This window comes from Neopelma chrysocephalum, unplaced genomic scaffold (assembly GCF_003984885.1).
Source record: "Neopelma chrysocephalum unplaced genomic scaffold, ASM398488v2 Primary Assembly neopelma1_98, whole genome shotgun sequence".
Lineage (NCBI taxonomy): Eukaryota > Metazoa > Chordata > Aves > Passeriformes > Pipridae > Neopelma > Neopelma chrysocephalum.
Window position 1 is genome coordinate 252,437 of NW_020897761.1, and position 22,543 is coordinate 274,979.

The window sequence follows — 22,543 nt, forward strand, 5'->3', positions numbered from 1 at the left end:
GGATTGTTCTCCAGCCCGGGACTGCTCCACCAGGAACAGTCAGCTCTTTGTCAGGGACATCAGCTGGACACACACACACTGACTGGGGGTTTGTTCTGGGCCTCTCTGCCTCAGAAACGAGAATCCACTGTGGGCTTGTGTTTATCTACAGAGTTATTGCTGCCCTTTCAAGGTAACTCTCCTCAGTGCTCACCACTGGGGTCCACTGGGGTGATTTACCAAACTGTTGTGGCTGGGTATTGTTTTTCACGTGGTCTTCTCTGCTCTGGGAGTGTTCAAGAACGCTTCCATCCCTGGAAGGGCCCAAAGCCAGGTTGGATGGGGCTTGGAGCAACCTGGTCAAGTGGAAAGTGTCCCTGCCCCATGGCAGAGAGGATCTTTAAGGTCCCTTCCAACCCAAACCATCCCAGGATTCCACGTTCTATGAAAATAATTACCAGGACACGCTTGAAGGAGTGTTGGAGTGACAGAGGAAGGTGTCAGCTCACCTTACACAAGCCTGTAGCTCCTGAGCAAAGACCAAGGAGTAGCAGATTCTGCTGCTCCAAAGGCCCTGCTGCTGTTTCTGTTTGACCCAAGCAGAGCACAGGTGAAACTGAGAAACATTTTACTCCATAAAATTAAAGTACAAAGCATGCAGAGAACTGGTTCTGCATTTCAGGCCTCAGCATGTTCTAATACACTCCAGCAGTAAATCTCCCTGTACACCACCCTGTTCTGTGGCTCTGGAGAGCTTTGTGGCTTTAGAGATAAGTTCACAAATGCTGTTTGGCATGGTTTGGGTTTTATTCCCCCTTTCAGAACAGGAGGGTATCACACAGCATCCCAATGAAGTTCCCTGCAAGCCAAGTGTGTTTCCTGCTAAAAGTCATCCCCACTATTGATGTCACACGTCCCCAAGAGCTTATCTGAATTTGGCTGCAAGGAATTTGCACAAACCATGACAAACTGGGAGGTGTCCTCAGAACACAAACTGTGGAGTTTAATCTGTCCTATTGTGCTGGTACCCAACTCTGTCTGGAGCTGCAGCTGGTTAAATGAAGAGTGCGGCCCCGCTGTGTGTATTACAAACAGGGCAGGATTTCACAATAGCTTTGTGTAACCCCTTTGTGCAGATATCCAAGGGCTAAGGGGGCTGATTAGCCTCAAATACCGCTCAGAGCAGCCAGCCAGCAGAGAACACTGGCTGCCTTTCATACCGTGCCAGCAAAAATCTCGTGAGGATGGTCTCAGCGGAGTGTGCAGCCAGATTCCTACCTACCCTTCACCCCTGGGGTGAAAAAGGAAAAGCTGGCACTCTGTGCCCCCACTCTCCCGTAATCCAAGTCTAGGGGGACGTTATTTATGCAAAATCCTTTCTCCCAAAGCACTAAACCTGCTGCTGACCCTGACACCAGCGGGCACACAGCCATGGAAACCAGGGGAAGTTACACAAGGGTGCAGAAGTGTTTACAGAGCCAGCTCACACACTGGCCCCAGTGTTGCCCCGTGGGCAGGAGGTGGGGCTTCTGGCATCTGCGTGGGGGCTCTCCAATGAGACCCAGGGCAGCACAAGGCTCCAGCCTTCTGGTTTTCGTAACAGCAGCCCCCTCCAGTAGGGCTGAGGCATGGGAGGAGCTTGCCCAAACTCAAATAAACACTGACATGCAGCATCTTATGAGGATGTGCAGCCTCAGCAGCACAGACTGCAACAGCCAGAAGGATAAGACAGCTGAAAACGTAAGTATGTTTGCTTTCCCCTCTTCCTCAACAGCATTAGTGGCTTGTGGAATGGCATGTTCTGGCTGTGCTTACTTGTGGCAGTGGTGTAACCTACTGACTGTCCCCCTGGCCCACGTGCTAACAGTTGCAGGAAAACCTGAACACCCCCCAGTCATATTTGTATGAACAGATGGACACTTCAAAGCTCAGCTTTCCTGTAGATCTAAAATGAACTCAACTGTAAACATCTGGAGCAGTCTTCTCAGTTTGTCTCTCCCACCCCAAAGCATTGTTTTATTTAATTAAAAAGTATTTCTAACATGCATTGACAGTACTAGCCCAAAAGTTATCAAAGCCAGAGCTGAGATCTACCCAGCAGTTCAGGAAAGGTGTGTTGGGAAGGGGTTGGAATTGGCAAGTAGACAGAAGCCAGTTCGTCCAGTAGCTACTACCAGTGTTAAAACCAAGAAACATTTACTCCTCTGCTTCCTCCCACCCCCAGGGAACACATGAAGAGGATCAATGTGTTTCCTATCATGTTGTAGCGAAGAGAAAGCAAAGTGAGAGCAAAGCAGCAGCATCTTTGCCCTAGAAATGGCAACAAAGAAATTACTGTAGGAAGTTTCAGCGTAGTTGCTGGCATTTGCTTCTAATGAAGTGGATTCCTGCTTTGTTATGCTTTGTAAACACCACTGACAAAAAGTCTACTGGAGTACAACTGCCCAGCAGCCCCTGGTGACCATTGCTGTGGTCAGGGCTGCTGAGGATGAGGTACCTTCAGGCTGGGACAGGGAGGGGACAGCACCTGCCTTTAACTGCTGGCATCAGTGTCCTGCTGTGGGACCTCCCCTTGCTCTGTGGGGACAAGTGAAGGAGCTGCTGGGAGAAGCTCAACAGCACTACACAACTTAATTTTAAAGATTCTAAGGTTTGTTTGGTTTGGTTTTGGGTCGTGTGTTTTGTTGCTTTGGGGTTTTTTAATAAGCTTTTCAACCTCAGCTCCCCAAAAGAATTCCTCCAAAGGAGGGTATGGAAGGGGGATTAACGGTATTCAACAGTGCTCCACATGTCACAGGAAGATGGAAACAGAAGTAGTTAAGTAGCACAGTTGTTGACTTTAGAAAAGATGCTCTGTTACCCAACAAAACATGTAACTGAGCTATAATCTGGGAAAACAATGTCCTATGACCTAGGAAGTGAGATAATTGCTGAATTACATGCTATCTTTGCAACATGTGCAAAGGACAGTGATATAACAGGAAAGCTGAGACTGTCAGGATGTAGGTTACATGCTACAATCTGCCTGGTAATGACAAAAGTCATAAATGAAGGCTCCTAAAATCTCAAGGCTTTTAATCAGATGTGATTATTTCAATGGTGATTTTGAGTATTTTCACTTGCTTTGTTTTGGGACAGTGTCTTCAAATTTTCAGCTTTTTCCTCCTGTGTGAAGGAAAGAAAGTATTCATTCCTAAATGCAGAAAATCTCATTTAGCCACAGGGCCCTGAGGCCAAAGGCTTTTAGGAAAGGTATCAGCTATTATGAGAGACTAAATAAAGTTAAGGCCAAGTTAACTTTGAAGTTTAGGCAAAGTCATTATGAGAGGCCCAATAAGTCAGTACCAGAGCACCCACCAACACCAGTGTTCTTCATCCTGGAGCAAACAGACTGAAATCCTCAAGTCCTTTTTACTTATAGATTTCCACAAACCTCCCACTTGCAGAATTTCCCCCTTATGTTTTGCTGCCAAGAAATGCCTTTTTGTCACAGAGAAGTGAAGGCAGGGTAACCTGCAAGATGAACACTCCCACAGCCGCCGAGAGGCAGTTTCTTGGTCTTGGTTCTGTCCTGAGGACTGAAATGATTTCAGCTCTTTTTTGTTGAATCAGTGGGGAGGATAAGCAGGAATTCAGGCCTCTTACCATTTCAGGGACAACTGAACCATTAGGCAGAAAGCCCTAGTGCTTTTACTGCCCATTAATACCACACTGATTCAAGAGAGGCCAATGAACTGTGTCTGCCTTTCAGATCTGGCAAGATGATCAAATCCTTCAAGCAAACATTCCTGTCCCTGGACCTGCAGTCCCCTCGGTGGAGCTCAACAGAGACAATGGTAAGTGCAACAACGCTTTCACGCTGATTTGGAAACAGCAGCTATTAATTTTGGTCATCTTTAATACCCATCTCCTGGTTACTGTGACTTTCGCTCCCTTGCAGGCCAAGGACTATGAACTGCGTCAGTATGAGACGGCCAAGTGGGTGAGCACGGTCATCAGGGGGGAAAGCCAGAAGGAAGCCATGCGCCAGGGCTTCTGGAAGCTCTTCCACTACATTCAGGGAAAGAATGAGAGAGGTAGGACCTGCTGGGTCTGAAGGGCAAGGTGATGAAGACCAGTAGTACAAAACAGAGGAGCTGGAGAACGCAGCTTTGACAACTGTCTTTCCTCTCCTCTAGAAATGAAGATTGACATGACTGTGCCAGTGACCTGCCTGGTGAAATCTGGCTGCACAGACTTCAAGATCTCGTTTTTTGTGCCCTTTGAACACCAGGACTCCCCCCCCCAGCCCATGGACTCCGACGTGTTCGTGGAGGAGCGGAAGGCAGCGGCGATCTTTGTCCGGTGAGCACAACCAGCATGGCTGGTAGCACATCAACCCAGCTCATGGGGTGCCCTCGCTGAGCTGTGGGCTACCCTTTCCTGGAGGATTTTTACTTGAGTCTATATCCTGCTGTCCAGAGCTTTCACTGCTCAAACCCAAGCATTTGGAAATATCACATTCAAGTGTCTTATTACGAATGAAATGACCAAGTTTCAAAATGTTACTTTTTGAGCCTACTCTTGACTACATTACAGTGGGTTTGATGCAGGTGCAGCCTCCAGAATCTTAGTTTGTGCTACAAAACATCCAAACCACTCTTCTAGCACCCTTAAGGTGTAGCTTAAAACTCCCACACTGCATGGTAGTTCTTTATTACAGGAAATACACCCAAAGCAACACCTGGATCGCACGTCAACCAACTCTCAGAATCAAAATCAACTTAGGTGTTTAGCTCAAGTTCTGCTTTTAAAACCAGCATAAATAGCCATATGCTCTTAAGCAGCTTGTTCTCCTTAGTTTATCTAGTAACTGCATCACAAGTGTTTAAACACGGTATGCTTTGCAAACCTGAAATCTCCTTCTGTGCAAATTAAAACCAGGGGCTTGAACTCTTAATAAAAAAATCCCCTTTTTTCACTTCTACCAGGTCCTTTGGTGGCTTTGCCTCCCCAGAGAAATATGCTGAGGAAGCTGAAGTCTTGGCCAGAACCTTAAGAAACAGAGGCCAACCATTCCATGAAGACTTCTTCTATACTGCAGGCTACGACAGTCCCTTCAAGCTCTTTAACAGGCACAATGAAGTGTGGTATTTTAAAAAGTAACATGGTGGGGGGAATATTAAGAGGCTACTAATCAGCTCTGGATGAAAACAGACCTTATTAATGGCTTTTGCTTTAGTGCAGAAGAGATTTAATTTGCACATGGACACAGAATGTCTAAGTCATCTTCTCTAGGATGAAATACTATTGTGGCTAAAATGATCTCAAGCTCTGTCTACAAAATGTAATTTAAATTCAAGTAGATTGTACCAGGTAGAGTAGGAGGGAGATAGTACAAGCTTACTCTTAATTGAAAGGTTCTAGGGAACACCAATAATCTGAAACTAATCCTTCCTAAAGTTTGGATGTCTAGTTTTACTTCTCATTAGAAGTGCTACAGCAACAGCTCAAGCGTCATGGAGAATTCAGCTCTCCATAGAGCTGACTTTTCCAATACTGACATCAACCCTGAGACAGAGGAATTTAAAAATCAATTTTTTATAGAAATCTATCATTAATGAGTTTGGGGAAGCAGCAACACCTTAGCAGGCCTTCCTGCCTCATAATTAATAACTTGGTTTTTTAATTGGTACTATAAAATCCCCCACCTCTTCACTTTTTTCCCTCATGGAGGCCAAATCCTGTCTTGCTCAATTCCAGTGGAAAAGGGTTAACAAGTCCAAGCAGTGTGCTTGTTCTGTGCACACCTGGACACATAATACCAGGATTACCGGGGGCATTTTAGTATTAAATAAAGTAGTAATAAGTTTAGCTCTTACCTACAACACACTAATTACCCCATCAATTGTTTGCCTTTGTCTAAATGTTGGTATTGGCCAGGCCAGCTGCAGCCTGCACACCAGCAGCACTGGACACCCCAGTTAACACACTTGCCAGCATTTCACCTAATTTAGTCCCTGCTCTAAATCAAGCATTTGAAGCTTTTATACAGTAGCCTAAAGCTGTTTCACACCAAGCTGTTCCAGTCAGAAAGGAGGTCACAACAACAGGCAGAGTTTGCAGATTTTTATTGGCTCCAACCAGTGTCAGGCAAACATTACCAGTGGGGTAAAAAAAACCACTTTGGCTTTTTAATGCTGTTCATGCAAGTGTAGCCAGTTATACTGCAATCCTCCACCTAGTAAGACAGACATAAGAACCACTTTAAGACACCAAACCACCACAAGACACTTGCTGGGAACATCTCAGCCCTTAGAATTTCATCTCTGTTCAGTGAGAGAGTTCAAGCTAAGGTTATCATCACTTGTTCCAGCAAAGAAATGTCTTAATTACTGCAGTTACACTCACCTTCTCAGTTCTTGATACAGTAATTGCAGAGTTGCTTCCTCACCTAAAGCCAGAAGAAAACACAATTAGCACATGCAGTAGCACAAGTGGTACAGGCTCCACAGCAGCTCTGTAACCTCAGCACAAAGTGGAACGGAAAGGGTAAAATCACACTAATTCATCTGGCAGAATCAATCTCATCAGTGGTTACAAACATTCCCAATAATATATAACACAGTTCAGCTGTTGGACTTACCCAGTGAGGCTGCAAACAGCACAGTCCTTTCCTGAGAAGAGAGAGGTACTTTCAGAATAACAGACAGCAGCACTACAGGCAAGTTTGTTTCTCTATGAATTCCTATTCACCAAACTCATTTAACCTGGGGGAAGGCTGCCTTTTAGCTGGCAACTCACAAGTTCAACTTGCAACACCCAAATATAGGAGACACAAAGCTTACAAATCCTAACTGAATTGGAAATACAGAATTACAAACATTGGAAGAAACAGGGTAAGTACAAAGCTACTACTTGCTTTGTGATGCTGTCTCTCCCCATGGGAAAACTGTATCTAATGAGTTTAGATACCCAAATTACAAGTCTCATAGAAATCATCCCGAGAACCTATCTTTAAAAATGAGAACCAGTCTGTTGGGAAACAAGATCATACAGCAAATATCTAGAACTTGAGTCTAAATTTGAGTAGAGCCAGCATAAAGATCAGCAAAAATTGCTGAGAAGTGACAACCAGAGAATATAGGGTTGTTTTCCTTTTAATTCCACAGTGCAACGTTGCAATAAACTCCCAATTTTTAGAGCCATTGAGGCCACATCTTCTGTTCAGTCAGAACTCCACACCAAGTTTACCACTGACTGCACTTGGGTACCTGCTCAGAAACAGCCCTTCCTTTTCATGGCAAATTCAGAACTACACAGAAGTGCATTCTTGCTTCAGGCACATGTTTATTCCCACAGCAGATGGGAGTAGGAGAATCAGAATACAATAAAGGGAAGACAAATCAGATCTCTTACAGGACACCTTTTAGGTACCACTACCTAGGCATTCAGCACAAAGACAGTATTCCAGGAATTACAAACCCCCATGTACTCTACACTTACCTCAGGCACATCCACCTTGTTTCTCACAGAAACTCCTCACAAGATTCACCCTGTAAAGAAGTGAAATTTTACTAACACTCTCTCCTTGGCAGTGCTTCAGGAGTTAGTTTGAATTTGGGTACTGTTTCAGCACAAGAGTTGTCCTCAGACTCTTTCAGAGAGATTCCCATTGCTTAGAATTCATCACAAACAGTACATGCTTAGAGCAGCTTGATGTTGTGCCACTTTTGTCTCAGAGGATCCAATCTCAGCATTTCAGACCTTATCCCCAACCACATCTTCATTCACATCATGCAAAAGCCCTGATCTAGCATTTAAGAAAAATAATTCACCACAGTAAACCCTGAAGATTAATGCTCCTCCCTGCAAGAGCCCACTACCTAATTAAAAACAGTAATTAACTACTGGCTTTGGTGAGCACAAGCTCTGTGCTACCAGGTTACTACACACTCATTAACGAGGAACTCAAGTAGTCCATAGCAGTTGGACATTCCAAATGGTCCCTATTACTTCTTCTCAGTTACAGAAAACACTTAAAAGCTTTAAAGTATGAGATATGCAGCACCTTGGGTGAGTGAAGCCTGCAAGCTGCTGCCAATCTGTGGGGCTTTTACCTGGTAGAGGTAATAAAATCCTCCAGAAACCTTCTGCTTGGTGCTGCAGCTGCAATTATAGGATCTAGAAACTTCCCCATCCCCTGTATCACACAGTTCTGAGCAGTCACATCCACGTGCTGGCGACTTACCCTTTGCTGGCAGCACTCCCAACTGCCCCAATTCCTGGCTCCACTGCACCTGGAATAATGCAAACTATCAGGACAGCACGGAAAGCAGCAGAGGAGGGTGGAATCTCAGCCAGGTGCCTGCAGTCAGATAGAGCTAATGGCAGACCTCCAGCACTGGAGTCAGGGCAGTCACATCTCATCACACAGGCAGCTCTGTCAGTCCCTGCTCTAGGCCAAGGCTGCAAATCCACCAGCAGTGCCATCAGGGCCACTCTCTGTGCTCAGCTCTTCACTGGGAGCTCACACCAGCCTGCCAAGGCTGGGCCTTACCCAGCAGTTCCCCCACCCTCCTGTTTTGGCTGAGATGGCAAGCAGCAGACAACACCAGCCACTGGCCCCTTCCCCTCAGGTAAAAGGTAAATACTTCACTTCTGGGCATATTTTGGAATATTGATACTTGCAGAGTTAATCAAATACCCACCTTGCAAGGAGAAACATTTTGGAAGCCTGTAGAGAAAAAATTCCTATTAGACAAGGTCCAGCAGAAAGTTTTAGCATAAGAATAGTTCCAATAAAATACTGTATCAGCATTTGGTCAAGTTTTGTCCTCACAGGGATCAGAGACCTGATTCAACATCATCTACAGTAGAGGCCACCTCACCTCCATCCCCTCCCAGAGGAAAAGCCAACTCCCAGCAAGCTCCAAACCCCTGGTAAGTTTATCCCTCAGCTCCAGAGACAACCAAAATTGCAGGAAGGAGCAAACTTCTGAAGTGTAGAGTTCAGGGATATCAACTTTGTGTTAATACCCCAGCCATGCTAAGCCAGGATAAGCATTTTGGGCACTAAAATCAGAGTACAGTGGCATTCACCATTCAGGTTTAACAGGTACTTTCCAAAAATCTTTACCACCACAATTACTTCCTGCTTTTATAGCACAACACAGGAAGCTGAAAGCACACTTTGCTTCACACTTTCCAGAGAAAACACAAGGAATTTGCAGACGTCTCTAAAAGCAAACACCCAAGCTCAAATGCAGCAGACTAAAGTCTAATAAACCCTAAAAATGGTTTATTAATTACCTGCAATTAGGAAGGCCTTGTCTTCACCAACATCAGTAACAGATGAAATAGCTTCTCTCACAAGAGGCACAGGTCTCCTCTGTCCAGGGCAATCTGTAAAGCAACAAAATCCTTTCAGAAGTTGGAGCACTAACACCTGATTAACCTTATTCCGCTGTACTTGTGTTTAATTTACAAGCACAGCCTACTCTATACCCTTCTATTCATCTCACTAAACTTTATGTTTATCCCATTCACTGATTTTCTGGGATCAATTTTCAGAACACATTTACTGATCAAAATGAAGTGTTTCCCTCTCAGCTTTCCACATGATTTGTCTGGAACAGCCTAAGGACAGGAGGCTGCATCAGACAGGAGCGAAAGACAGTGACAGTGTGATCATCACGGCTCATCTGCTGAACTATGCTGTCATCACAGCAGCCCCTCACACAGCAGGGACACAAATGAGTTTGGACAGGCACAGGCAATGCAATGTTTACCTTACACAGGTTAGAGCTTTATCTCCCAGTGCCTGCAACAAATGAAAAAAAAAATGAGGTTATTTCAGCCTTGGTGTCCAAGCCCAGAGCTCCTGATGAGATCACAAAAGGCAGACACATCAGATAGGAGCGAAAGACAGAAGTGTTCATCACAGGGTGCTCTGCTGAACTATGCCATCATCACTGTATCTGCTTTGGAATCATCCTACCAAGCAATCACCTCTTGTCACAGCTTTTACAAATAAGTTTTCCCAATAAAACAAAGAAATATTCGCAAATTTGAATACTAGCAAGTATAAATTGCTTCTGGTCTTAGTGGAAACTAATTCTAAAGCACATCCCATCCTTCCCGCTGCAGTGTTTTAACAACCCCATGGAAGAAACCCCACCATAAAGCACACATTTCTCACCAGGTGATGTTCCTTCTGCACGTCTGCTGAGGGCAGGAGTCAAATCCTGGAAGAAAAAAAAGCTTGTGAATAGGATATTCAGCACTCAAAGCATTGAGGGGAGCTCTAAGTTACTGTGCCTCAGAAAACTGTAATGGTGGTAAAAGTGCTCATCACTCTCTTGGTCAAGAGTAGCAAATAAGTGTCATCATCGTGGCACCAGAGGGAAAACCTGGCTCAGGGAATTGTCTGACCACTGATGTATGTTATCAGAGCAAAAGACACTGTCCAGACAAACCCTAAGCACCATTTCATGCTGAGTTTTCATTAATTATGTATTACCTTGTGAAGTGGCATCAAGGCTGTGCATTTGGTGGCAGATCTGGAAGAGAAAGAACAGCTTCAGGAGTTTGTAGAACTGGGAGCCCCTCTGGCAGCCACATCGAGCACAGAAAAAAGCCTCAGCACAGAGTTTTCAGAAATCACTTCTGTCCACTACTCTTTACACTGAAACCATCACAGGCTCTGTACTCCAGTCAACAGCAATCTCCTCAGTTACACTTTTTCTGCAATGTGTTCCAAGTTATTTACTGCTGTGAATAGTGAAGCAGCAGTAATGCAGGAAAAAATCTGGGGTACTCTTGTGGTCTGCTTACAGGAGGACCAGCGGTTTAGAAACAACAGGAGCCTCCCAAATCCTTTCCAGGACAAAGAAAGGGGTGACTTTTCTCAGTAAGCAAATGAGGAGTGCTTGAGGAGACACCATCACCATTGCTGATCCTGTAACTCCCCGATACAAGAGTACTCCAGTCTAATTGCTGTACATGAATCTGCATATTTTTTCATTGAAACACTCTATTTTAGAAGCAAAACTTACCTATTTTGAAGCCACAAGAAGGAATAGTATAGCTGATGCATCTTAAACTGAAAACAAGAAAACATATTAGCTTTTCTTCTTTAAAGAATGTTATTTTTACAGATACCTCTTTGAGAGATGCAAAGTAAAATACAAAACACTCTGAGCCCTAAAGTCCCCCCCGACACAATCTAAATTTCTGCTCTTTGATCAAATAAGGACACAAGAAGTAACTGCTGTCTGTATTTTTATGCAGAACAGAACCTCTGAAGTACCTTACTCTCTACAGCTTAAATTCTGCTGTGCAATCACCGGATCAGCCCCGTGACTTTTAGCTGCTCAGAAAGGCCCATGTGGCGCCTCAGCCATCCCAGACAGCCCACAAGTGTCCCGTGCCCAGCTCAGATCCGTTGGCATTCATCAATCACCCTGTCAGATGTCCCTACCAACGCAGTTCTCATCATGTGCGGGCATAAGGGAGTCCGAGTGAGCCACTGCTCTTTAAACGTCCACAATCGCAGGATATGCTGAGTTGGAAGGGGCCCACCAGGATCACAGTCCAACCCGTCCCGCACTGACACCCCAACAATCTCTCCCTGTCTCTGAGAGCGTTGTCCAAACGCTCCTGGAGCTCTGGCAGCCTTGGGGCCGCCAGGCCAACCCTTAATCCTTTAGGGCACCGTGTGCACATTTCAGTAGCGGAGGAAGTCCTTAACCCTCCCACAACGCTACAATCGCATTTTGCACATTTATCCGCCAAAGCAACCACCTCTAAAGCCCAGCGGACAGTGAAAGAAGGCACCAAGCCACAAAACCCAGGGACCCGTAATGCTTACATTTGCAGCGGGCCCATCACACACTGCCATGTGCCAGGCGCGTTTCCCATGGGAAAAGGGCTCCTGGGTAAGACCCCACAACTCAGCGCCTCGTGTATTACCCCGCACCCCCAAGCTGATACCCCCAAACCCGTGTGGGCCCCCACGGGACCCCGCTCGCACAGCGCCGGGGTCGCCATGAGGCACAATACCAGCGGCCTAGGCCCGGCGGCGCAATCCACCCCCATCCTCCCGCTCCAGCGCTTATCGGGGACCCCACCGCACCCCGAGGGCCCCCGCAGGGCCCCGCCGGCCCACCCCGGGGATAGAACAAGCGCGCACTCACCGCGGGGGCCGCACGAGACTCTCCCACCCCTCCGCCCCTCAGGAACACAAAGACCGCGAACTTCCTGCGTGGCCTTTATATAGGGTTGGCAGTCACGTGACGCGGCGCGGCCCCTCCCCCTCTGGGCGCACCCCGCGGGCGGGGGCGGTGCGCGGGCGCACGGTCCGCACGGCGTTTCCTTCCGGGGCGCGGCCCGCGCTGGCGCGTTTCGGTTCCGGGCCGGCGCTGCGGGCCCTTCCCACCCCCGGCAGGTGAGCCCGGTCCGGGGAGGGGCGGGCGGGGACGGCCCCGGGGAGAGCTCCGGGACGGCCCCAGGACGGCCCGGGGGGCTCGGGGAGACGGGCGGGGCCGAGGCGCGGCCGCCGCCCCTTAGCACGGCGGGGGGGAGCGCAGGGCGGGCCGGGCTGTGCCCCCGCTCGGGGGTCCGGGTGCCGCTGTCACGGCCATGGCGGGCCGAGGGGCAGCGCCGGGGACAGCGGCACCGAGAGCCCTGCGGCGCCGGGGGGGGGCACCGCCGGGGGTCGGGTCGGACGGGGAGTCGAGAGAAGTCCCGCTGGGATCTGGGAGGAGCCGAGTCGCGTTGGGTTTGGATATTGGGAAGGAGTTCCTCCCTGTGAAGGCGGGGAGGCCCTGGCACAGGTTGCCCAGAGAAGCTGTGGCTGCCCCGTCCCTGCAAGTGTCCAAGGCCAGGTTGGACGGGGCTTGGAGCAACCTGGGCTAGTGGAAGGTGTCCCTGCCCATGGCAGGGGGTGGAGTGAGGTGGTCTTTAAGGTCCCTTCCAACCCAAACTGTTCTGGGATTCTAAGTTGTTTCTAGTGAGCAGTGACGGGACCCGAGGGAATGGCTGGAACTGTGTCAGGGCAGGGTCAGGTTGGATCTGGGGAAAAAGTTCTTCCCCCAGAGGGTGGTTGGCACTGACCAGGCTCCCCAGGGCAGTGGGCACAGCCCCAAGGCTGCCAGAGCTCCGGGAGGGTTTGGACAACGCTCTCAGGGACAGGGTGGGATTGTTGGGGTGTCTGTGCAGGGCCAGGAGTTGGACTCGATAGTCCTTGTGGGTCCCTTCCAAGGCAGCATATTCTGTGAAGTTGCCCAGTCGTGGTAGATCTGAGCCCAAAAGCTGAGTTTTCAGTCCCTCTGTGCAGCCCCCAGGGCGAGTGTCTGACAAGGACCATTCACAGTGATCACCACCTGCTGGGGGGGATCTGCCCCTGCCTTTTCCCTGATGAAGTGAGAATTCCTGCTCTCAGGAGCTGCCTCACACAGGGAAAGGCATTTGCTGAGATAAGTAAAGGCCAAGTCCGAGCTGGTGACACTTCAGATTGCATTGAAAGCTGCTGAGTGTCCCAATGTGTGCCCTGTGCTGAGGCTCAGCCCTGAGGGAAAGGTGTGTGCAGGTGATGGACTTCCCAGGGAAGACAGAAATTGGGATGTTATTGCTGAGGTGCAGAAGCTGCTGAGAGACCCCCTACCTGGGGGCACAGAAATCCCCCTGACAGGGGAGTTTGAACCAAGCCCACAGATTCCCCCTCTCCAGCCTCTGAGGATGTTCCCCAAAGTGTATAAAACATAAAGTGCCTCATGAAATGCAGGTTCCCCCATTCTGAGGTGGGCAAAGCTCCAGGGGTCTTTTCCTCCTGCCATAAAGGGTGGATGGATTTTCCCTGCTTTTGGAGCAGGAGCTCACAGACAGTTTTTTGGGCTCCTCTGGGAGCAGCTGCCCTCAGAGCAGGGCCATACCCGGCCACTTGAGGTCTGATTGCTGTTTTTACCCTTCCCTTCCTGTACCTCCCGAGCTCAGCCTCTGCCACTGCCTCGTCTCCCCGGGTGCTTGTGGATTGTTTCACCCTTTGTTACGATCTGCTTAAATATTGCAGAAAGAACTTTTAGGTTCGAATATTCCCTTGAGCAAAATTAAAACTCATACGAGTTATCTGTTGATACCCAAACTGTTTTTATTAATTGCTAAGAGATGCAAAGAGAAAGAGGGAAAAAATAAGAAAAGGTTGGAAAATACCAAGATTACTTTTAGAAGCAGAGAAAAGATTACTACCAAAAGTGCCTTTTCCGTTAAACTGGTCTGTAGTGGGGGGGGGGGAGAGAGAGAAAAGCAGTTTTCTGCCTTTTTTTCTCTGTCTCTGCCGCTTTTGGGTGTTATCTCTTTAGCAGCAGGGGGTGTGATGGGCAGGCAGCAAACGGTGGCAGGAGGAAAGGTGAGGGCGAGGCAGGGGAGAGACCCTCAGCTGCTATAGCCAGTTGTCTTTCCCACTCCTCTTTCCCTACTTTTCCCAAATTTCTCTTCAACTTTTATAGTGTTCAGAGGAGGCTCTGCGTGGCCTCCTAGCACGTAGCCCCATTCAGATGTTCGGAGAGATATGATAACCATGAACAATAACAGGATCTTTTGGCAGGAAAACTCCAGTGGGAAATTCTGGTGAGAGCTTCTGGTGGAAAACTGACACAGAAGTTTTGGTGGGAAGTTTTTGACAGGCAGAAACAATGGCGAAACATAATTTTTGGCATTTGTATGTTATCTGTCTGTGACACCCTTGCCTTTGCTTCCCTGCCTTAAGGGAATGCTCTGGGGCTTATTGCTTTAGGAACAGGTGTTTGGGGAAGGTGGCAAACCGGGAATGACAAAGCCTGACATCCATGGCACACAATTCCTCCGTGCTTCATTTTTCCTTTCTTTTTTTACCCTCTCAAGGGGAAGGGGGCAACAAGCTTCCAAACCTTCTCACTACATCAGAAGGACAAAGGAGAACAAGAAGGCAGCACCCCCACTTCCTCCCCCCCTGCATGTAACTCACAGTGCTCCAGGTAAGACACTGGGGTTCCTGTTTCCCCTGGCTTTGTGTGTTTGAGGTGCTGCTCCCAGCGCTGTGTTCACATGGAATTGTGCACTGTAGCTCCTTGGGTTTGGGGGGGTTTTATCTCCTAAAGATAGGGAAGAACATCAGCCTGTTGGAGTGAGTCCAGAGGGGGGACACCGAGATGATCAGAGGGCTGGAGCAGCTCTGCTGGGAAGAAAGGCTGGGAGAGTTGGGATTGTTCAGCCTGGAAGAGAGAAGGCTCTGGGGTGACCTGATTGTGGCCTTCCAGGGCCTGAAGGGAACTTACAGGAAAGATGGAGAGGGACTATTTACAAGGGCCTGAGTGACAGGACAAGGGGGAATGGCTTCCCACTGACAGAGGGCAGGGTTAGATGGGATATTGGGAAGAATTGGTGGGGCTCTGGCACAGGTTGCCCAGAGAAGCTGTGGAAGTGTCCAAGGCCAGGTTGGATGGGGCTTGGAGCAACCTGGGCCAGTGAAAGGTGTCCCACCCGTGGCAGGGGGTGGGATGAGATGGTCATTGAGGTCCCTTCCCACCCAAAGCATTCCATGATTCTGTGACAGGAGAAAGTGAGAAGAAGCCTTAGTTCTGGGATTCCTTGGAGTAGGCACTATCACCCTCAGTATTCTCAGCCTGCCTGAAGTGGTTTTTATACCTGCAGCTCTTCTCAATCCTCACTTCAGGTGCCATCCAGCTTGGAAGCTGCTCACGCCGTGAGTGGGCTTTAACAAGCTTATTTACTTTCTTCTTTTTTGGGGGTGAGTTTACATCTAATTTTGGATCATTCCAAATTTTTACCATATATGGTCAGGGCTCCTTTTCAAACTTTGCCAAAATGCAATGTGATGATGTGGTGGCGCATCCCCCCACCCCTGGCCCTGCTGGAAGCATCTCAGAAGCTCCTGATAAGCCTTGACGGACCCGCTGAGCGGTGAAGTGTCCCCTGACTGCACCAGCTGGGCTGGGAGGTGCTCCCTGATCCTGCCAGGAGCTGCTGGGTGGTACAGGTGGGAACAACCAGGAACATCCCAGCCAAGGTGGGGAACAAAGGATAAGCCGTTATCCTTCGGAGCCTCGGTGAACCATTGCCCTGGATCACCGATCACCGCCCGGGCGGAACGGCACCGCTGGGGATTGCAGCCCGAGTGGAACAGTCCCATTGTTACTGTGCTTTGGGAAAGAGCCCGGGACTTACGGACTTGGGATATGGCCAGGATAGGAAATTGGTGATGACCAAAGTCAGTAGCCTTGTGACCCTACAAACAGTGGTCCTGAGTGAGGCCCTTTGGCTCTCCCGGGCCACACCTTTTTCTTTCACCCTCCCGTTATATATTTTCTGGCATGTGTCAGAAGTGTCACATATGATGGATATCTTGGGATTAACAACGCCCTTAAGATGTCTCGAGGTCAGATGTATGCTGGCCAGCTTTTCAGAACTCTCAGGAGGATTTAGGTCCCGGTGTCTCCTTCCTGATTCCTGTTGTACGAAGGAGGCGTAACAATATTACTTTCCCTTTTCAAAGTGCTTAGAAGGTACAAGTGCTGAGTATTTTAATCCATTATGCAATCAGCTGCCTATTTTTAGTACCTGAACCATTTTTTATGTTCTTTTTACAATGCAGATGTGCTTTGAGGCTGACAGAGCGAAGTGTTTCGGGCGCCGAAGCCGTAGGGACTGGGGGTCTGTCAGGGGCTGGTTTAGCAGAACTCTGGTGCAGGGTGGTGCACAGCATGTAGAGAGCACAGAGCCCTGCCAGGTGTGGGGCAATTCAGTGGGGAGAGAGGTCTCTAAAAATCCCACGTGGAAGCAGGTAAAAAAGGTTCTAAATGCAAATGACAGGCTGGCTCTGCTAACGACGGGTTTCTCTTCCCCCTTTTGCAGCACAGTCGTGCACCTGCAACCGGGACAGCCATGGAGAAGAGCGGGAACATTCAGCTGGAGATTCCTGACTTCAGTAACTCTGTCCTGAGCCACCTGAACCAGCTGCGCATGCAGGGCCGGCTGTGCGACATCGTGGTCAACGTGCAGGGCCAGGCGTTCCGCGCGCACAAGGTGGTGCTGGCGGCCAGCTCGCCCTACTTCCGCGACCACATGTCCCTCAACGAGATGAGCACCGTGTCCATCTCCGTCATCAAGAACCCTTCTGTCTTCGAGCAGCTCCTCTCCTTCTGCTACACGGGCAGGATCTGCCTGCAGCTGGCCGACATCATCAGCTACCTGACGGCCGCCAGCTTCCTGCAGATGCAGCACATCATAGACAAGTGCACGCAGATCCTAGAGGGGATTCACTTCAAAATCAACGTGGCAGAGGTGGAGGCGGAGTTGAGCCAGACCAGGACGAAGCATCAGGAGAGACCGCCCGAGTCTCACCGGGTGACACCGCCCCTGAACCGTTCCCTGAGCCCGCGCCACAACACCCCGAAGGGGAGCCGCCTGGGCCAGGTGAGCACAGTGCTGGACATCCGGGAGCTCAGCCCGCCCGAGGAGTCCACCAGCCCCCAGATCATCGAGCAGAGCTCGGACGTGGAAGGCAGGGAGCCCATCCTGCGGATTAACAGGGCGGGACAGTGGTACGTGGAGACGGGGATGGGAGAGCGCGGGGCCCGGAGCGACGACGACGTGCGGGTGCTGGGCGGAGTGCGCATCAAAACCGAGAACCTGGAGGAGTGGCTGGGGACAGAGCACCAGCCCTCGGGAGAGGACGGGAGCAGCGCCGAGGAGGTCACGGCCATGGTGATCGACACCACGGGCCATGGAGCGCTGGGCCAGGACGCCTATGCCCTGGGCTCCTCTGGGGCCAAAGTGGTCAGGCCAACCAGCACTGAGATCGACAGGTGGGTTCCCTTTGACTCAGTTGCTGACCTTGGCTGTGCAATATTTTCACTTGGCTGGGTTGGTCTCTCTGGAATGTTTCCTCCTTCTGTTTCCTGTAGCCATCTTAAGTGCTGAAGGAGTTTTTTTTCCTGGTGTAAAGAAGTGTGTCTGGTTTGGGTTATAGTATTTTGTCTGGGTCGTGATGAGACCAGGATCTCCAGCTACAGGCCAGTTCTGTGCATAGGTTGGGATTTGTACCTCAGTGTTTCAGGTGAGGTGGGATTTTTGTTTAAAGAAGGTGTTCTGTGCAGCCTCAGTAGATACCAGGCTCAGCATGGGGATTATCAAGGTCAGATGCAATATGTGTTACCGGAAGTGTCATTGCACTGATGCCTTCTGGCCTGAAAATCTGAGGATGGTTCTGGCTGAGAAACAAGCCGAGCACCAGCTGTAAGTCAAGAGCAAATTTTGTCCCTGGTGCTTCAGGGCAGCAGTGGGCCCTGGGTTTACATCTTCTGGAGCAGCTGAAGTGGGGAGCCCAGCGGCCTCCACTGTTGGTTTGATTTATATGAGAGAGCAGAAGGCCTTTATGTGAAAATGAGTGGTGAAATCTGCTGTGTTTGGATTCTCCATCCATCTGCTTCCCCTCGGCTTGAGTATTTATTTTGTTGCCCTAAGCACAGCCCAGAGAGAGGATCTGATAAAGGGCAGGTCTGTTGGATTGGAGCGGGTTATATTTGCAGGGTGTCCCTTCACATCTGCCCCTCTTCCACCTCAATTCCTCTGGTTCCAGCTACCTGGAAGCAGTGAATATTCTACCACTTGTTGCTTAATAAATCAATCAGTGGGAACAATCTTGAGCTGGGCCTTGGGAGAGCAATGCTTTCTACTTCCTTAGCTCTTTTCCAGGGATCAGTTAGTCTCAAGCATCTCTTCTTGTACTGCACTCAGTATCCACTGTTTCCCACCTGGAGTCCATCACACCCTTGTGTTTCACTCTGGGGAGGGGCAGGAGGGTGTGGGTGGTGGATGAGAGTGCCCTCAGAGAAATGGTTTCTGCTCCTGCTGTGCAGTTCTGGAGTCACCAGGCCCGTGTTGGTTTACTCCTGATAGCAACCCCAAAGCTCTCTGTCACTGAACTGGAGGCCAAATGACTCAGTTTTATTTTTCAGATGTTAAGACTGAACCCACATGCCAGTATGACTTGGTTTGTCCTTTATACTTGCGCTGTTCCGCCTCCTGTGTGTTAGCTGGTGAGATTGAAGAGATGCTGTACAGGTGCCTCCACTGCTCACCTGTTGTTCTAAACACCACAGTGACCTGATGCCCATTAAAAACTCCATTTACACTCTTCCCCCACCCCACAGATTTAGCCCTTCTGGCAGCATGGTTGCTGTGACTGAGCGGTACAGATCAAAAAGCGAGTCTCCCGGGCGGATGGATGAGCCCAAGCAGCCCAGTTCCCAGGTAGGCAGATCAAGAAGTTTGCAAGTTAAATGTTGGCTCGGAGGTGAAGGGGGCTGTGTTGTGGTGAAGTGTGTCATATTTTATATTTGCAAGCAGTACCACGTGTGAAACAAGGACCTTTTGCTAATGCAAGGGGTTTAGTTGCTCACACTAAGAACGTGTGCTGGCTGTGTACGATTTAAAGCTGATTGTGGTCGCTTGGGATTTTGGCCAGATACCTGGAAAACATGAGGAGTTTCTCTTGTTGTCTGAGGGCATAAATATCCACCTTCATTCTGGGCAGGCCACCAACTCCTGAGGAGAAATCCCATTTGCCTGCAGAGCTGGATCTGCCCTGAAACACTGGCAGCAAATGCCTGAGCTGAGGGAGGAGGTGTGGCTTGGCTTCTGTGGAAGACTGAGGGGTGACAGCAGCTGAACCTTTCCAAAAAGCCCTCCAGGCACTACACCCATAGACCTTTGGGGTGGAGAGTCAAAGGGCTGTGGATTTGTGCAGAGGTTTCTGTCTAATTCCCAAGGCACCGTGTTGCAGAGCAGAATTTGCAACGTATAAAGGAGCTCTGAATTTTCTGCTTTCTTGGGCACAGTTTTGGGGTGGGAGGGAGAGAAATGCAGAAACGGGAGGGCAGTGGGGAGTGCAGCAAGGTGGGACAGTGGTAATACCTGTGCCTAATGATTTTGGTCTAGTTTTGTTGCATACAGTGAGAGTCACAGTGACACTGTAGTGAAAATGTGTCAGCCAACACAGTGCACAAGGACTCTGTGAGCCTGACAAATAGGGAATGTGTCAGTGTGTAAGCAATGACTTGGCTGGAGGCAGGTTGAGGAGTTACCAGGCTGCTTTGCTCTTCAGTAAGACCAAGAGAAGCAACGGGGAAAAAAATCATGGTTGCTGTCTGCTGCCTGTGTAATACACTTCCATAAAACAACAGATACCTTTTTGTTCCTGTTTCTCCAAAGCTTTGTCTTGTGTCCTTAGAAGACATTGAGAAAATTTCAGGTCAAGCTCACCCTCCAGGGGCAATGTGACATACAAAGCAATTCTAGCTCTTCCTACAGAAAAGCTGCTCTATTTCTGCATTGTGAGATGGCCTCAAATATAAAACCTGAGGCTTTACGCACATGGGGAGGTCTCATCCCCCTCCACTCTCCTGGCATTGCCATAGCCATACTAAAAGAGCCCGCCTGTGATCCCTGCCCAGTGGCAGTGGCAGATTGGAAAGGAAATACCAGAGCTTTGTGCATGTCCTTGAGTCCTGAGCAGCTTCCCTGTGCCTGCATGGCCGGATTCAGCAGCACCTGGCAGAGGTGCAGTGCTGCTCACACAGCCCTGGCCGCCAGAGGAAGGGCCCTCCTGCTGTTACACGTTCTCTGTGCTTGGCAGTGCTGGGAAGCAGCGTTGGGAGAGCAATCCCCCAGCACGGAGCATTCCGGAGTCGGTCCCTTTGTGCTCCATTGGAAGACGATGGCCAGAATTGTCTGTGGTGGTTCAGGGTTGCCCTTGGCTGTTTGTCTGTGTGGCTTTGGAGAACACAGAGGAGCCAGGGAGTCCTTGCTGTGTGAGCTGGGTTGGGGGCTGGGCTGGGTGGGACAGCCAGGCAGGCAAAAGTGACTCGTCATAAAATGAGCCCTGAGTGACACCTGAATAGATACCTCAGTGAGGTGCGAAGTGACACCTCAAGGGTTCAAAGTACCATTTGTGGTTCGTTCCACCTTTGTTTTAAAAAGCAAGCTCATCAATTGGCTTCCTGTTTTTAACCTTCAGTAAGTAAAACAGAAGGTGGCATACAGTATTTTAATAAAACTGGCCCAGATTTTTAAAGAAGTAACAAGTATTGACACACGTGGCCCACAACTCCATCGGTGGCCAAGCATGCACGTGACAAGGACTATCTTTTGTTCCCCAGATCCAGGGAATGACTTGGCAGAGGGGGCCTCTGCAGCAGTGGTTTCTAATTGATTGCTCGTTTGTCTTCAGCCCCAAGGCCCCAGTTAAGCACTTAAATATGTGCTTGAGGTTGCAGACATTAGTGCTGCTGATTTTGAGGTTTGGCACGCGCTTTACTGGCTGGACTGGGGCCTGATCTTCTTCTCTGCAGTTTGTTTTAGGCTGCTTGTTATTTAAATCTCTGCTGTTTCCTTGGCAGGGGGAGGAATCAGCCATGCTTGGAGTGAGTGGTTACGTGGAGTATCTGCGGGAGCAGGAGGTTTCCGAGCGCTGGTTCCGGTACAACCCGCGGCTCACGTGTATTTACTGCGCCAAATCCTTCAACCAGAAGGGCAGCCTGGACCGGCACATGCGGCTCCACATGGGCATCACCCCCTTTGTGTGCCGCATGTGTGGGAAGAAGTACACCCGCAAGGATCAGCTGGAATATCACATCCGCAAGCACACGGGCAACAAGCCCTTCCACTGCCACGTCTGTGGCAAAAGCTTCCCTTTCCAGGCCATCCTCAACCAGCACTTTCGCAAGAACCACCCCGGCTGTTTGCCCCTGGAGGGGCCCCACAGCATCTCCCCCGAGACCACGGTCACGTCCCGGGGGCAGGCGGAGGAGGAGTCCCCTCCGCAGGAGGAGGCTGTGGCTGTGGGGGAGACGGCACAGGGATCTGTGTCCACCACTGGGCCGGATTGAAACACGACTGCGGAGTCCGGGGAGAAAGGACCGTCTTCCCTTTCTTGGCTCTCCAGAGTCAGCACCAACCTGGCAGGCTGGTACTGTAATTAGTGCAATGCCACCACTGGACAGAAAGAAGCTCCCAAGATGTTGCCAAAATAGAAAAATCTCTTCTCTCTCTCTTTCTCTCTCTCTCTCTCTCTCTCTCTCTCTCACACACCCACACACACACGTAGAGTGTTAAACGTTTTTCTCCCTCATTCCTCCTCCTCTTGGAGAAAAACAGAACAACTGTGTCAATCAACTTCTTATTCAGGGATCGACAGGATTTTAAATTTTTTTACTGTTCCGTAGTGACCTGGGACAAGCAGTCATTTGTATTTCTGGACAGCCCTGTGGCCCAGCAGCCAGGCCCCGCCGGCGGTGCCGGTGGCAGCCCCGCGGCCCCGCAGAGCCATATCCGCTGGTCCCGCTCGAGGGGAGAGCAGGGGCAAGGGCCCGTTGCCTTTCTCCCTTGCCCAGGTAGGAAACAAAAAGACTGTCCTGGTGGAGCCTGCCTTGCCCGAGTGTATTTATCCCTGTCTTATTTTTGGTGTGTTTCTTTACATTTTTGTTTAAGCTGTTACTTTAGGGCTTTTGGCCTTGCCCGTTCCAGG

General features: G+C 49.6%; 2 protein-coding genes, 1 long non-coding RNA gene and 7 other non-coding genes across 15 annotated transcripts; 2 read left to right on the plus strand and 8 right to left on the minus strand.

Annotated features, from left to right (window-relative positions):
- Window positions 1–1,534: 1,534 nt before the first annotated feature.
- On the plus strand, window positions 1,535–10,022 carry HEBP2 (heme binding protein 2). The gene is made up of 5 exons (XM_027694765.1): window positions 1,535–1,719; window positions 3,731–3,815; window positions 3,920–4,055; window positions 4,158–4,323; window positions 4,950–10,022. Exons 2-5 carry the CDS (start codon window positions 3,741–3,743, stop codon window positions 5,122–5,124), a joined length of 552 nt encoding a protein of 183 aa, XP_027550566.1. The 5' UTR covers window positions 1,535–1,719; window positions 3,731–3,740; the 3' UTR covers window positions 5,125–10,022.
- LOC113973082 lies at window positions 6,073–12,237 on the minus strand. 4 transcript variants are annotated; one of them, XR_003536126.1, is made up of 12 exons: window positions 12,156–12,215; window positions 11,016–11,056; window positions 10,481–10,520; window positions 10,160–10,205; window positions 9,750–9,781; window positions 9,271–9,363; window positions 8,670–8,695; window positions 8,210–8,258; window positions 7,465–7,514; window positions 6,605–6,635; window positions 6,370–6,412; window positions 6,073–6,199 (listed from the first exon to the last, which is right to left on the minus strand). It is a non-coding gene; the product is annotated as an uncharacterized LOC113973082 (long non-coding RNA). The 4 variants fall into 4 exon arrangements; XR_003536125.1 differs by having other exon boundaries at window positions 7,444–7,514; XR_003536124.1 differs by lacking the exon at window positions 7,465–7,514 and having other exon boundaries at window positions 11,016–11,062; window positions 12,156–12,237.
- On the minus strand, window positions 6,483–6,557 carry LOC113973138. Its single transcript, XR_003536149.1, has one exon. It is a non-coding gene; the product is annotated as a small nucleolar RNA SNORD47 (small nucleolar RNA).
- Window positions 7,584–7,659, minus strand: LOC113973137. The gene has a single exon (XR_003536148.1). It is a non-coding gene; the product is annotated as a small nucleolar RNA SNORD79 (small nucleolar RNA).
- Window positions 9,608–9,694, minus strand: LOC113973140. The gene has a single exon (XR_003536151.1). It is a non-coding gene; the product is annotated as a small nucleolar RNA snR60/Z15/Z230/Z193/J17 (small nucleolar RNA).
- Window positions 9,861–9,941, minus strand: LOC113973133. Its single transcript, XR_003536145.1, has one exon. It is a non-coding gene; the product is annotated as a small nucleolar RNA snR60/Z15/Z230/Z193/J17 (small nucleolar RNA).
- LOC113973132 lies at window positions 10,276–10,357 on the minus strand. The gene has a single exon (XR_003536144.1). It is a non-coding gene; the product is annotated as a small nucleolar RNA SNORD24 (small nucleolar RNA).
- Window positions 10,596–10,663, minus strand: LOC113973136. Its single transcript, XR_003536147.1, has one exon. It is a non-coding gene; the product is annotated as a small nucleolar RNA SNORD75 (small nucleolar RNA).
- Window positions 11,387–11,468, minus strand: LOC113973139. Its single transcript, XR_003536150.1, has one exon. It is a non-coding gene; the product is annotated as a small nucleolar RNA SNORD74 (small nucleolar RNA).
- A 102-nt stretch (window positions 12,238–12,339) lies between the features above and the next one.
- Window positions 12,340–22,343, plus strand: ZBTB37 (zinc finger and BTB domain containing 37). Of its 3 annotated transcripts, XM_027694525.1 has the most exons (6): window positions 12,340–12,406; window positions 14,860–14,972; window positions 15,799–16,064; window positions 16,870–17,822; window positions 19,170–19,269; window positions 21,417–22,343. In XM_027694525.1, exons 4-6 carry the CDS (start codon window positions 16,900–16,902, stop codon window positions 21,903–21,905), a joined length of 1,512 nt encoding a protein of 503 aa, XP_027550326.1. In that variant the 5' UTR covers window positions 12,340–12,406; window positions 14,860–14,972; window positions 15,799–16,064; window positions 16,870–16,899; the 3' UTR covers window positions 21,906–22,343. The 3 variants fall into 3 exon arrangements, with proteins under 3 accessions (XP_027550326.1, XP_027550325.1, XP_027550324.1); XM_027694524.1 differs by lacking the exon at window positions 15,799–16,064; XM_027694523.1 differs by lacking the exons at window positions 12,340–12,406; window positions 14,860–14,972; window positions 15,799–16,064 and adding an exon at window positions 16,094–16,225.
- Window positions 22,344–22,543: the final 200 nt, after the last annotated feature.

Bases quoted from the DNA above. Each gene is read 5' to 3' on its own strand.
- HEBP2 (XM_027694765.1), top strand. From the start codon at position 3,741: ATGATCAAATCCTTCAAGCAAACATTCCTGTCCCTGGACCTGCAGTCC. The intron at 3,816-3,919 runs GTAAGTGCAACA...GCTCCCTTGCAG, and splicing joins GGAGCTCAACAGAGACAATG to GCCAAGGACTATGAACTGCG. The intron at 4,056-4,157 runs GTAGGACCTGCT...CCTCTCCTCTAG, and splicing joins TCAGGGAAAGAATGAGAGAG to AAATGAAGATTGACATGACT.
- ZBTB37 (XM_027694523.1), top strand. The intron at 17,823-19,169 runs GTGGGTTCCCTT...CCCACCCCACAG, and splicing joins ACCAGCACTGAGATCGACAG to ATTTAGCCCTTCTGGCAGCA. The intron at 19,270-21,416 runs GTAGGCAGATCA...TTTCCTTGGCAG, and splicing joins CCAAGCAGCCCAGTTCCCAG to GGGGAGGAATCAGCCATGCT.